This window comes from Caretta caretta, chromosome 1 (assembly GCF_965140235.1).
Source record: "Caretta caretta isolate rCarCar2 chromosome 1, rCarCar1.hap1, whole genome shotgun sequence".
In the NCBI taxonomy this organism is placed as follows: Eukaryota; Metazoa; Chordata; order Testudines; family Cheloniidae; genus Caretta; species Caretta caretta.
In genome coordinates, this window is record NC_134206.1 from 119,752,674 (window position 1) to 119,767,287 (window position 14,614).

Here is a 14,614-nt window from a genome sequence, read left to right on the forward strand (position 1 = left end):
AGCCACCCATGCAGAGGATGGCAACAGTTTGGCCCATAGGTAAACATATCCATTTTCCTCAGACCCCAGAATGCAATTTCAAGATCTAAAAAACTCATCTTCATGGCTAAACTCATACAATGAATGCAGTATCCCCTTCAGATGTGTGGGATGAACAGCATGGGGTATAGCTTTTGTTCTTCACTGTCTTTGTGTGCAAGTTGTGGAAGAATGGTACACGGTGGGTACTGGTGCTACTAAAGCTGAAAAGAGGCACATGTTTCATTTAGCTGATATGTATTCCACACTGTTTTCTTTGGGAAACTATCCGCTTTGCAACAGCAAATCTGACCAGAGGATTCCTCAGAGGAATTATATAATTTGGGGCTTTTCTTTTGTGGTATCATTTTGTAATGATATTGGAATGCATTGTCTGGGATAATGTAAAGGTGAACAATCTTTTGGTTTATCTGTTGAGACAATATCTACTGCTGTTAGAATCATATCTGTGGTACATGCAGGTAAGAGAAGAATTAAAAAACTATTAATCAGAAGACTATAGGCCTCATTCTCCACTGCCTTGCACACTGTATGTTCATTTATTTATGTGCAAAGCAAGCACAAAGGGGGTGCAAAACTCCACTGAATCAAAATGATAACATTTTACATAGCTTTATGATCACTAGAAACATGGCTATGCAAGGAGCAAGACAATGGAGAATCAGGCCCTGTGGTTTGCAACTGGAAGAAGCCACTTTGTATGGGGACCACTCATTTAAATATGGTCCCCGACCACAGGCTACTTTCTGGTATGGCTCAAAACCTTTGTTAGGATTATATCTAATTTATTTCTTCAAGCTGTGTTTCCATTTCCTCAAATTCCACATAAAATGGGGAAAAGCAATGTATTGTATTTCATAGCCGAGTCTTAATAGGATTCTATAGTTAACAGAAGACAATGTTTGAATCATTCTCTGTCCCCTTAGACCAAATAGCAAGGCCAATGTCTTGAAAAAAATCTGACTGTAGGTGCTTCCATTTTGAGTGCCCAAATTAAGAGACTTTGGGCTTGATTTTCAGAGATGTTGCATATTCACTGTTCCTATTAACATCAACTCCCTTGTAGGATAGAGTGGCATATACAGAAGATCATTGCTCATCCTTAGAGATACTATTCTGTTAATGACTACACTTAAGCTGGAGAAGTTCATTTCAGGTATAGATGGAAATCCTTCCCACAGTTCTCCTCCTGGGCTCAGATTTTCACAGTTTCAAGTTACAGACATGACATTATTCAGTTTCATTTCCCCTGAGTAGAGAGTACAAAATGAAGAGACATGCCAGGGCTTTCATTTAAAAATAAAACTGGACAATCCTGTTTTGAATGCCCTTGTCCAAACCACTGGCCAAGCTTGTCAGGCCTTACACTCCACTGCCAGCATCCGTCTGTCTGTTTGAAATGCAATAACTTTTGAACACTGCATCCAACCAATTCCAAAATTTCAGGGAACATCTTAGACATCAATTGTCTGAACCTTACTGAATTTGGGGACAACTGGAACACCAAAGATAGAAACTGTGGGACCCATGGAGCCACTATTATCTGTCGATGGACCCCATCAACACCTTGCAGCATAACAATACCCCTGGTCATCCTCCTAATATATATTTACTATGTTGAAACCCTGAATGAGAGAAGAGAAAAAAATTGTTCTCCTTGCTGGGAACTGTGGGGTGGATACTCAGCCAGCAGCGGTAGCCAGAGGCAGAGGAGAGAAAAAGCTTCATTAATTCCTTCCTCCTTTCTAACTTCCAGCCTCCTCAAATTCTGCTCCTGGCTGGGGAGAGAGCACCAGCCATCCCCCCTTACCTTGCAATCTGAAGGAAGGAAGGAAGGCACTATGTGGGGAGATGGAGAGATACTCAGCGCTCCTGGCGTGGTGTGGAGAATGGGATAGAGAGGGGCAAACAGAACCCCTGCAAGGGGGTAGGGGGACTCTGGTATAGGGAGAAGAGGTGTGGGGTTATAGAAAGGCCTGGTGGGGACACTGGTATGGCGAGGAATGGGAGCACGCAGAAACCCTAGTGGATGGGGGGCTACTGGAGGACACTGGTATAGGGGAAAGGTGAAACAGAGAGCCCCTAGCAGGAGGAGGAAGGTTGGAATGGGGGGAAGAGGAGTCCCTGCCTTGCAGGGGTAAGGAGGGAATGGAGGGCATGGGGGAAGTTGGAATAGGGGTACACACAGAGCCACTGGCTTGGGGGGACCTGGTATGGGAAGCAGAGGGAGTAGGGGGCACCCAGAATCTCTGCCAGAGGGAGATTGGGTGAGGGTTGCAGGCAGTCCCTGAAACAGAGGGGGAAGGGTGGCACACATGGAGCTTGTGCGGGCAATGGGGACAAGCAGCCCCCGGTGTCTGCAATAAGCTCGGCCCACAGAAGCTATGCAGTGCACAATCCCCTACTATACGTATGATGAACAATACACATCCTACACTGTCCTTGTAGAAGGTGTAGCTTGAATAAGCATGTAAAACATTATCTGAATCTCTGAAACTCTTGAAAGCCTCCTTTGCACAACATTCAGGCATAGCCTGACATGCCCACCTTGCTTCTCCCTCTGCTGGCAAAAGAGCCTCCAATGTCATTGTACCGGATAACGAAACAATCCCACATTCCCTCTGTGAGCATGCAGCCTTCTCAGTTATCCCACTACTGTGTCTTCAGGTAGTACTGAGGCAGCTGAAATCCCACCCCCCCTGACTGCTGCACAAAGCTTTTTGCCTACACATGCAAAAAATGTTTCTTGATCTAGCATCTCCTCTAGTCCCACAACACCCAGGACCGTGTCCCACCTCCCAAGCCCCCAACGCCATCTTTCTTTATTGTTTTCAACTAGTAGCTGCTGTCAGCTCTAACATTCAGGCCACTTCTTCCTGCTGACACACTGCTCAGTCTGTCCCATATTCTCACCCACTTTCCTACTTTTGCTTATTTGTTCTGTAAACATTATACTCTTAGAGTTCCATTCCTTCAGGCCAGATTGTGTGCTGCGTCTTTGCGCCCCAGGACTCTGAGCTAGTCTGCGGGCCAACCAAGCCCAAAGTGTGATTTTGGGCAGTTCCAGAAGCTGCTCTCACTTAGCAGCTACCAACAGGCTGCTCTGCTACCCAGAATAGCCAGAGCATAGAGTAGCCCCTACTGCTCCTCGCATGCCTCTGAGCCAGGGGCTGCAAAGTGGGAAGGGAGGAAGCCATCAACTCTGCCCCTTCCCTAGCCTATTCCATTGGACTGTTTGAATTTTGCAGGCTTTTTACAATGGCTGAGCCAGTGTAAAGGGGCCACAGCAGTGTCCAGAATTGGTCCTTAAGTGAATGTCTTGATTAAACTACTGGCTTCTCACTTCAGCTACATCACAAGTATCTCCCTTAGTACATTTATAAATCAGCCATTCTATGATATGTGCTTCTAGCATTTGTAGAAAGCACAATCGCTTTTCCTTCTCCAGCGCCCAACTCCCTTGCCCCTTCTCCCTACTTTTCTTGCCTCATTTGCTGGTAAGATAGAACCAGATTCTGATTTCATATACCAAGGTCTAACTCCATGTAATAAGAGTATAATCATAGAATATCAGGGTTGGAAGGGACCTCAGGAGGTCATCTAGTCCAACCCCCTGCTCAAAGCAGGACCAATCCCCAACTAAATCATCCCAGCCAGGGCTTTGTCAAGCCTGACCTTGAAAACCTCTAAGGAAGGCAATTCCAACACCTCCCCAGGTAACCCATTCCATTGCTTCACCACCCTCCTAGTGAAAAAGTTTTTCCTAACATCCAACCTAAACCTCCCCAACTGCAACTTAAGACCATTACTCCTTGTTCTGTCGCCTGGTACCACTGAGAACAGTCTAGATCCATCCTCTTTGGAACCTCCCTTCAGGTAGTTGAAAGCAGGTATCAAATCCCCCCTCATTCTTCTCTTCTGCAGACTAAACAATCCCAGTTCCCTCAGCCTCTCTTCATAAGTCGTGCTCCAGTCCCCTAATCATTTTTGTTGCCCTCCGCTGGACTCTTTCCAATTTTTCCACATCCTTCTTGTAGTGTGGGGCACAAAACTGGACCCAGTACCCCAGATGAGGCCTCACCAGTGCCGAATAGTGGGGAACGATCACGTCCCTCGATCTGCTGGCAATGCCCCTACTTATACAGCCCAAAATGCCATTAGCCTTCTTGGCAACAAGGGCACACTGTTGACTCATGTCCAGCTTCTTGTCCACTGTAACCCGTTGGTCCTTTTCTGCAGAACTGCTGCCGAGCCATTCAGTCCCCAGTCTGTAGTGGTGTATGGGATTCTTCCGTCCTAAGTGCAGGACTCTGCACTTGTCCTTGTTGAACCTCATCAGATTTCTTTTGGCCCAATCATCTAATTTGTCTAGGTCCCTCTATATCCTATCCCTACCCTCCAGCATATCTACCACTCCTCCCAGTTTATTGTCATCTGCAAACTCGCTGAGGGTGCAATCCACACCATCCTCCAGATCATTAATGAAGATATTGAACAAAACTGACCCCAGGACCGACCCTTGGGGCACTCTGCTTGATACCGGCTTCCAACTAGACATAATGCATAGGAGAGACTGACTTTTCAGATCTGGACCCACTCACACGGATCAGTATCTACTAATTTCACTGGTTACTGTTACACTATGAAATAACTTAATTGACTTCAGTGGCAGTTCTCCGCATGTTCCTCCATCCTCCCTTACCTCCTTGCAGTTACAGATCCCATGATGCACTTGCCCATGTGAAAATGTGCCAGAGCAAATGACAGGACTCTGTTCTCCAGGCATAAGTTATCCTAGAGATTCTCCCTAGCTCTGACACCCAGAAATTGCAGGTTGATCTAAAATTCTCGAACTATTGTTGTTGGATGTGGTGCTCATACCACTGTTCAATTTACTGAACACGGAGAACTGCAGAGCAACCATATGCACTACTTCTTTAGTATGGAAAAGCTAAGACAGTAGATTGGTGCAAAAGGGCAACTGAGACTTTAATTGCCACGTGGACAGAAAAGAATATTCAGGCCAGTTGAGTTCTGCCAAATGCAATCACCAGATCTCTGATCACCTTGTGGAAAGTGGAATCCAAGCAACTGCTGGGCAGTGACAGGAGAAAATAAAGTCTATGGAGGTTAGATACAATTGAGTGAAGAACTCAAATAAGGTCTCTGTCAATAGTTGGACCACTTGTCCCTATTTCAAGGAGCTGCAGCAGGTGCTAACATCCACACTGACCACTGAACCCATTAATCTTGTGGGCAGCAAGGACGTTGCATTTGAGGAGCCAGTGGAGGAGGAGAGGGAAGATGAAACTGAGGAAGTGATCTGAACAAGGAACTGCCTCATTCAGGTATTGTGCAAGCTCTTTATTACTCTGCAGTGTGAATGCGATTTGTGGAATTGTCAGTGCCAGAGTAAGGCTGAGAATGGAGCCAGGGCTCCTGGTGCAAGCACACGGGTTTGTTATGGTGCTGGCATGTGCCATCGTTCAGTGAGATCAAAAACGCTCGTGCTGCTATTTCCACCTTGCCCTGCTGAGAAAATTATTTCTTCTAGCTCTGAATGTCTGATCAATTAGTAATGTTAGTCACACACACACGCACACACACATACATACACATATCCAGACCCTTCCTCCAAGGCTTAATGAATTACAGAGCTGATTATTGCATGGCTGCACTTCTTCATGCTTGTGATGGTCAAAGAGGCATTTGGTAAGTTCAGTGATATGATCTCTGCTGCTGCTAGCTCATTGGTCTCATTTTCCCATAATGGCTAATACAAGCAAAACATTCCAAACGTATGGGGGGGGGAGGAAATTATTTTATATAGTCCAGTTAATAAATTTGTGTAATTTGGTCTGGATGCCAACTAAGTTGACTAGTTCTATTCTAACTAGTGGAGTATGGACCACTCCACTTTGTATATTTTTTGCTAATACAACAAGAGCTTCCCTTTAATTATATTTACCTTACACAATCTTAACTGTCTTTGGGCTGGATTCCCTAGTCCACACTGGCCACTTTGCACCACGTACAAATGCTGAGAAACTCCCCATTGGTGCAAAGCCACCAGCTGCAAAGCCACCAGCTGCCTCGCCCCTACCCTACCCTACCATAGAGGGTAAGGCAGGAGAGGAAGGGGAGGGGCAAATTGAGGCTGAATGGATCTTCATTATGCCAGTTCTTCACTGAGGTAAAGCCCCTTACATCACTGGTGTAAATCACAGTACCTCCTTGGCTATTCTACTTATGCCAAGACCAGGTTAATGCTGCATTAGAGAGCCGCAACCAGCTTCTTCATGTCTTCCCAATTCACCAAGCAGGGCTTTCTGTGTTCTGAACAGATCCTTTCCCTTTCTTATATAAGACCCTCTCTTCACCCAAGCCCCAAGTGCTGACTCCCATTCTCTCTCATAATGCTGACCTCTTCTCCTCTCTTCCTTCCTTCAGTCACCTTTCTGTATTAGAGTTACCACAATCAGAATGCCTACATTGCTTTAGTGTATATTATGTTGTACGTATTTCTATTTTCATGATTTTTTTAAAAAAAATTATGAAAACTGAATGCAAAAATGAATGTTGACTATCTTACGAGAGCAGCTACTTGTGAGTTAATAAAGCCAGGGATGGGAATCCCTGTTAGCTTCTCTGGCTCTTAAAAGACCAATAAGTAGCATTTCCCAGCAGGGCTGCTAAAATCATAAAACCTGCATTACTTCTAAGAACCTGACACTATGGTGTTTTAGAAAATAACTACCAAACTAACCAAGATGATGGATATGTGCAAGTGGTGATATGCACATATATAGTTATGTTGTAGGTTATGAGATCAGACTATGCAATAACACTTTCGTTGTTTGTCTCTAAACAACAGTTAGATCAAGGAAACCACTGAAATAATCCTATGACTATCATGTGTCTAATGAGGGCATCACTATAGTAGGCTGTACTAATATGGCAACGCATGGGTTCTGAAATGTCTGTGTAATTACTGTCATTGTAATGTGACAGATCTGTACTGTAGATCAGTGCTTCTCAAGCTATCTGATGTGGGGGACCGGCAATTTTTTTCCCCAATGTGCATGCAGACCAGCAGCTGATGGCTCGCAGACCGGCACCGGTCCGCGGACCACCACTTTGAGTAGCACTGCTGTAGATCTCACTGTTATAGATGAGCATATATGCTTCTGTTCCTTTAGTGCATCCATGGCTATTTTTTTTTTTACTATCTCTGGTGCTGTTTAAAATAGCCCTGCAATGTTTCCAAGGAATATAATAAAATACAGTGCGTCAGTTTTGGTGAGAGCTAATCTACAGGTGATTTGATCCAGGAAAGTGAGACCGTTTTCAGACACTAGTTTGGGAAAAAAGAAAAGGAGTACTTGTGGCACCTTAGAGACTAACCAATTTATTTGAGCATAAGCTTTCGTGAGCTACAGCTCACTAAACCATTCATAATATGGGCTATCCCTGCAGCATCTCCCCTCTCCACTAGATGTCAGTACAAGCCACTTCCTTTCAGCAGGGGAATCTCTCAATCCTTTATTTCACTTAGTTACATCTTGTTAAACATAATTATCCTTGGACTTTAATCCCAGAGTGCAACCATTTCTAACCAGAGCCATCATGGTAAATAGCTGAGACCGTTCTGCAATGCATGATACTGAGGAAGCAGAGTAGAACACTTAAGAGGATGAGATATCTGTAGTTGTTGCATGCAGACCGTTTGGGCTGTCTGCAATGCAGCACCGTCTCTAAGAGATGTGACCAGATTGATTTCAAGTTAGTGCAGCGTACGCTCTCCTTGCAATGTGTTCATCTCCCCATTAGATGTCGCTCCTGTCAATTCTGTACAGGAATATCTGTTACATGGCCGCAGGGCTGTCGGCAAGAGACACAGACTGTAAGTTGTTACAGCGTTGGCTAGACGTGTCTGTGCAATGATCCTCTCCCATGAGAACTGACTGGGGGTTACATTTAGTCAGTGCAGTGTTATGGCTAAACATTCCTTACATGTCTGTCCTTACATCAATAGCAGTTTTATTTAATAAACCTGAAGAGTCCCTGCAGCTGCATGCAGTCTGAACTCAATCTGAACCTCTACCCCAATATAACGCAGTCCTCGGGAGCCAAAAAAATCTTACCGTGTTATATCGAACTTGCTTTGGCCTTGAGCATTTCCATTATTAATACAGTATTTGACACAAGAAGTTTTATTTTTGGTGGTGTTTGAGAAAGGGTACATCTGATGTCATCCTTCACATCAAGCCCAGGGTCGGGGCTCGCTGCCACCCGCCCCTGTCCGGGTCGGGGCTCACAGCCCAGTGCAAGGGTTGGGGCTCATAGCCCTGCACCTCCACACAGTGGCTGGGGCTCGCAGCCATGCATCGCGGTTGGGGCTCACAGCCTAGCGCAGGGGTCGGGGCTCGCAACTTGCAGCCGTGCGCTGGGGTCGGGGCTCACAACCCCCCACATAATCAGGTTGCGACCCCCCGAGGGGTCGTGACCCCCAGTTTGAGAACCAATGTTGTAGACGAGACAGAAAACCATTTTTGCTTTACTGTGTTATATCCAAATTTGTGTTATATCGGATCGCGTTATATCGAGGTAGAGGTGTATATAAATGTGTCAGTAAAATAGTGTCATGCAGACTGTGGCTAAATATAGATATAAATACTAAGTGAGTGAATAAAGCTATATCTGTGTTGTCCAACCTTTTGCATGGGAGGGCTGAGCATATTATTTCAAAAACACCAGTGGGCCACAATCAGTACGTAGGGGCAGATTCTCTCTACTGTTCCATCTCCTGGGTGCTGCCTGTGTGGAAAATACATGCAGGTCCAATGCTAGGGATTCCACCAGCATGCAGGTTTCATGAGGACAGGAACGGGGAGTAACTAAACCATGTTGTGTTCTGGCTATCCCCAGCTGGTTTATGGTCTGTAAGGAACTGCTGCCAGCTGCCGTAAGTTAAAACAGCCTCTGGACTGCTCTAACTTGGACTGGCGTGAAGAATCAGGGAGCTGTAACTGATTGTTGGTTCTCATCTTCTCCACTCTTGGGCTCCCCGGGTGACTGTAGGCAGTGCTCCCCTTGTCTTCAGTAGACCCAAATGATCTCCAATCTTGCTTGTCCTGGGGCTTCCACAGTCCAGCAGGAAAGCGGACAATGGAGCAGTCAGAGCTATGCTCCTTCCTCTGTGATGCAACAGGCAGCCAGCAGAGATGTCCTTGCAACCATAATTCCACTTTTTCTGCATATGTATTGAAAGTCTTTCATTACATGAAGAAAAGGAGTACTTGTGGCACCTTAGAGACTAGCCAATTTATTTGAGCATGAGCTTTCGTGAGCTACAGCTCACTTCATCGGAAGCTCATGCTCAAATAAATTGGTTAGTCTCTAAGGTGCCACAAGTACTCCTTTTCTTTTTGCGAATACAGACTAACACGGCTGTTACTCTGAAACCTTTCATTACATGAATAACCCTGGGAATCAGGGGAAGTCTATACGTACTCATATGGGGACAGATCCTTGGCTGTGCCAAGGAAGGGGCTGGCTTTACATGTCACTCCAACATAAAGTAGAGTAGTCGGAGGACAGGAAGGGGGAATAGTTAGATATCTACATTTATGCTGGCTCACAACAGTCCATAGAGACACTCTGGCAGTCAGGAATCACTAGAGAGAGCATAGGGTGCTGGGCCAAGTCCCCTATATTGAGCCTGGTAAGAAGAGTAGCATGGGAGCCTCTATTGTAGTGCTATATTCTCTGAGGACTTCCCCATGCTAGAAAATCCTCAACCGGCTCTTTAAACCACGTTAAAGTATGTGTTGCAAGGAATTATATGAGATTAGCACTTTATTGTAACAGAGAGCAGAATTTGGCCCAGCCCCGGAGCACCCACGGAGTTGGCACCTATGGGTACATCAATTCATCTAGATATTTATCTAGTTTTACAACAGACTACATAAAAAGCACTAGCCAAGTCAGTACAAACTAAAATTTCACACAGACGATGACTTTATACTGCTTTATATACTATACACTGAAATGTGAGTACAATATGTATTTACATTCCAGTTGATTTATTTTATAATTATAGGGTAAAAAAGAGAAAGTAAGCAATTTATCAGTAACAGTATGCTGTGATACTTTTGTACTTTTATGTCTGATTTTGTAAATAAGTAGGTTTTAAGTAAGGTGAAACTTTGTGTGTGCAAGACAAACCAGACTCCTGAAAGGGGTGCAGTAGTCTGGAAAGGCAGAGAAAAGCCAAGGGTGAGCTGACCACTCAGACACCTTAACTTCCACTGGGGCTGGCTGACAGTGCCTGGAGGAGCTGTAATTTGCCTCTGATCTCTGACTTTCCCCTAGTACTGAGCTTAGTTCAGGAGGGCTTCAGAGTCTAGCCTAGTATTTGACCACCTACACGGTAACCCACGAAGGGCAAACGGGATCTCTCGCTGAGAGGAGCCCCTCCCCAAATCTTCACCCTGCAGAGCTGCTCATCAATAAACATGTAAAAGAAAAGTATCGGGGTAGCTGTGTTAGTCTGTATCCACAAAAACAACAAGGAGTCCGGTGGCACCTCAAAGACTAAGAGATTTATTTGGATATAAGCTTTCGTGGGTAAAAAACCTTCAGATGCATGGAATGAAAATTATCTGAAGATGTGGGGTAATTTTCACTCCATGCATCTGAAGAAGTGTTTTTTTACCCACGAAAGCTTATGCCCAAATAAATCTGTTAGTCTTTAAGATGCTACCGGACTCCTTGTTTATAAAAAAAAACAGGAGTACTTGTGGCACCTTAGAGACTAACCAATTTATTTGAGCATAAGCTTTCATGAGCTACAGCTCACTTCATTCCACTGCATGCATCCAACGAAGTGAGCTGTAGCTTAGGAAAGCTTATGCTCAAATAAATTGGTTAGTCTCTAAGGTGCCACAAGTCCTCCTTTTCTTTTTGCGGATACAGACTAACACGGCTGCTACTCTGAAACTTGTTTATGTAAAAGAAAAATTCATCAAGAGTATGAAAAAATGTTTACCTGCTTTAGTGATGCCAAAGTTTAACTCCCCCCCAGCTTCCCCACTCCCTGCTGTGCAATGGGGCAGAATCCCCCCCCCCCATTAACCACACACCCGGGATGGTCGAGCTGGGGCGCGGGGGAGCCATGCACACCCGGGTCAGAGCCTTTTCTTAGAGCGGGTGAAGGCAGGTTCCTCACACGCCCGGGAATCACTCAAGGCGCTGAGGGCGGACCCGTGCCAGCAGGCCGGGGGAGCGCTGGGTGCACCCCGGCCCCGCTGCCGCTCGTCGGGGTGCACAGGGCGCTCCGTGCGGGGAGCAGGCTCCACCTGCGGAGCCGCAGCGCACGTGGGCTCCGGCGCCCTGGCTGGCTAGGGCCACTCGGCGCAGCCATTACCTCCCCCCACCATTCCTGCCTGTCATTTGGCTGCGGCGCTCCTCATGCTTGCAGAGCAGCCCTCTCCCCGCTAGAGGGCGCCGCTGGCTCCCCTTCCCCGCCCGCGCAGCCAACGAGCGTGGGAGAGAGCGGCAGATAAGCAGGACCGGGCGGCACGAGGTGTTTTTTTTTTTTTTTGGCCCGCTTTCCAGACGGTCACGTGCCTAGGAGTCCTCTCGGCGGTGGCGGCTGCGCTGCACGCGACTTCTCAGGGGCGCGCGCCGCTAGGGGGAGCCCTGCGTGGCCGGCGCGAGGCTTGTTGACCGTGCGGCGGTTGGTGGCGCGAGACTCTCTCGCGCCGTGTGTGACGCGTTCACAGGAAGAAGGGGGTGGGCGGGAGGAGCTGGGGACACCGAGAGGCGCGGGCCGGGGCTGTCTGAGAGGAGAGGAGCGAAGCGAAGCGAAGCGGGCGGGAGGGGGAGCGCGATGTGAAGCCCCTACACGGCCCGGCCGGGCAGGCGCCGCCGCCTGGGAATGCGCGTCTGGCAGACGCGGCGACAGGTGAGCCGCGGGGCGGCTGAGCGAGCGGGCCCCTTCCCCGCGCGGTGCATTCCGGCCCCATGAGCGCCCAGCGCGTGGAGAGGCGGCCGGGCCCGCGGCCTGCCCCCAACTGCCAGTGACTCCGGCGCGGCCCGCGCGCGCGCCCGCCCGCAGCAGCTGCAGGAGGCGGGTGCGGGGCCGCGTAACCGCCCCGCAGTTGCCCGCGCGGGGAGGGGTCGGCGGGGGAGGGGCGCGCGAGCTGCAACTTGGTCGGGCGTGCTGCTGCTGCTGTGAAACCTGCCTGTCTGGGTCACGCAGACCCCCCACCTTGCACCCGTCCGTGTCACATGGGGCCTCTGCCTCAGACACAACACTGGCCAGGGCAGAGCCGGAGTGGTGCAGCCCGGCTAGCGCCCGGATGCCAGCACAGGGGCAGTGCGGGGAGGAGGAGAAGAGCCCGTGGCATGGGCTAGCCACCCCCGTTCCGCAGCACCCACGCGTCCGGGCCCCGAGCGAGAGCAGCGTGCCTCTGTCTGCGGCTTCCCAGCCTGCCCGTCCCGGCGATGAGCCTGTGTAAGTGTGGCATAGCTGGAAGGAAGGGGTCTGCCTGTGGGAATGCAGGCTCGCAGTGTGTCCGTACGCGCTCGGTGTGTTTCCTGACGCCACTCTCCCCCGCTCACCGTGCTGCCTTGTTTTGCTACCGCCTTAGCAGTGAATCGACCCAGGATAGTAAGCAACAGCTGATGAGAAAAAATGCGCATTGTTACTCTTAAATGGGGAGGGGGGGGTTGTGGAAGCTAAGAGTGGTCAGTGCTGAGCGTCTAGGTTTGTTGACATAAATCGGACACTGCAAGATTTCATCGTTTTTAGTGTGTTGCTGCGCATGTCTAAAATACTACCAAATAATGAAAGATAAAAGATTCTTTGAGTGTGTTTGTAGATAAGATACAGATGTTTGTTCTTGAAGCACTTTTCCTTTCCTTTTTACTTTGTGTGTCGATTTAAGAGACAGGTCTAATGTGAAAATTCAATTGCATAGTACAAAAAAGCAGGAGACTATTGATAGTAGTTATGCTGTCCAAAATGTGTAGAAAAATAAGCTCATGTAGAGGTGGTTTAATTACCAGTAGCTGCCAGAGGTCATAGTTAACATAGAACTATTCCAGAGACAAGTCTATTAAGAGTCAAGATAATTAACATACAAATGCAAAATCTCTGCAGACCTCTTCCTTTGCTATCTTGTCTCAAGTGTGTTGTTAGTGGCCCCACATCACACTGGTCTTTTGTTCCATCCCTTTCTTTCACTGGCTTATTTGACTGAATCTCTTAACTTGTTAGTGAATAATTCCTCCCTGTCAAATTGGAGGTCATTGGTAGGGCAGCATTAGGAAACAAACTCCTTACAGTACCTGCCTTGTTCTTGGCTTGTGAATAATTAAAGATTCTTAACTACTTTGCACATGTATGTTTTTAAGCTGTAAGAATTCAGGTAACAAAAAATGGTTTATTTAGAGCCCTTGTAGTAAAATGTCTGTCTTCTTGCGGATAGAACATTTGTCTTCAATGTTATTCAGTAGATCGCTATTCCCTGCATTATTGGTCAAATATAGTAGTGATCAGGGCTTTCTGGATGGTCTATTTAATTTTTCCTTCCCATTGACCAATGAAATATAGATATATTGTGGGGCATAACACTGTGTCTCTGGGCACTGGGCTTCAGGCTATCTTGCTGCTGACTCCCTTGACCTAGAAGGTACTGGTCTAGAGAAGTGTCATGTCAGATTTTTCATCTGGCTACTGTTTCAGCTACTCTAAGGAACAAATATTAAGAGTTAGGCCAATAAGTATAAAAATAGGATTTGCAGCAGGTAGAGAAACTTAGTTACCACAGTGAGGCCCCCCCCTCCAAAAAAAACCCTAAATTCACTTGTCCTCGGCAATTAGTGAAAGATAAATGTGCTTGATCCCACCATACGTTTTCCCAATTTAATCTTTGTTGAATAGTAATAATTTTATGAAGGAGAATATTTTTCCCTCTTTGAATTAGATATTTGCCAAAAAAAAAAAATTAATGACAGATATATTTTCCTTTTTGAGAGCTCCTGACTCCTATTAGCAGTAGTTTTGGGTAGTAGATGTGTAGGGAGGGAACTAAATCTCATAATACTGAAATTTTTCCATTAACGGAATACTATTGGGACCAGTAGGGTGGTAGTTCTGTGCTCTCCAGGCGGAGCAGCAGAATAAGAGGAAAGGGAGCAGAAAAAATGAGAACTGCCATGAATTGTTCAGGGCTGTGAGGGAGAGCAACTTGAATGGAGAAGGCAAGAGGGCAAAGAAATGGCCTGAGCACCATGCAAGGAAGATGACTTTTGTGGGACCCTATGTAAATACATTATATGAGTTGCTCTAGCGTTTTCACTGAAAAAAAATTACGTAGCACTTCCTGTACATCGTTGTGCCTGTCTTCTCCATTTTGGAAAGCAGATAATATTGCAATTGTAAATACTAATATTGTCAGGAATGGAGGATTCTTGTTATGTGCTGCCAGCTATGTTTAAGGATGGTGCATTGGCAATCATCGCGTAGAAACCCAAAATAATAGTGTATGGGCCTGGGGGAGAACTG

General features: G+C 46.9%; 1 protein-coding gene across 3 annotated transcripts in view; it reads left to right on the forward strand.

The window, feature by feature from the left end:
- The first annotated feature begins 11,860 nt into the window (after window positions 1–11,860).
- The window catches only part of REV1 (REV1 DNA directed polymerase), a 93,180-nt gene continuing 90,426 nt past the window's right edge, over window positions 11,861–14,614 (forward strand). For 2 of the 3 annotated variants that reach the window (XM_048858007.2, XM_048857996.2), the window contains exon 1: window positions 11,861–12,007. Coding sequence is in view for 1 of the 3 variants with exons in the window: in XM_048857978.2 (XP_048713935.2) it covers window positions 12,405–12,559 (155 nt within the window). In the remaining 2 variants the exon portion in view is untranslated. Of the gene's footprint in view, window positions 12,008–12,350; window positions 12,560–14,614 lie in introns of those variants that run through there. The other variant, XM_048857978.2, reaches the window with a different exon arrangement.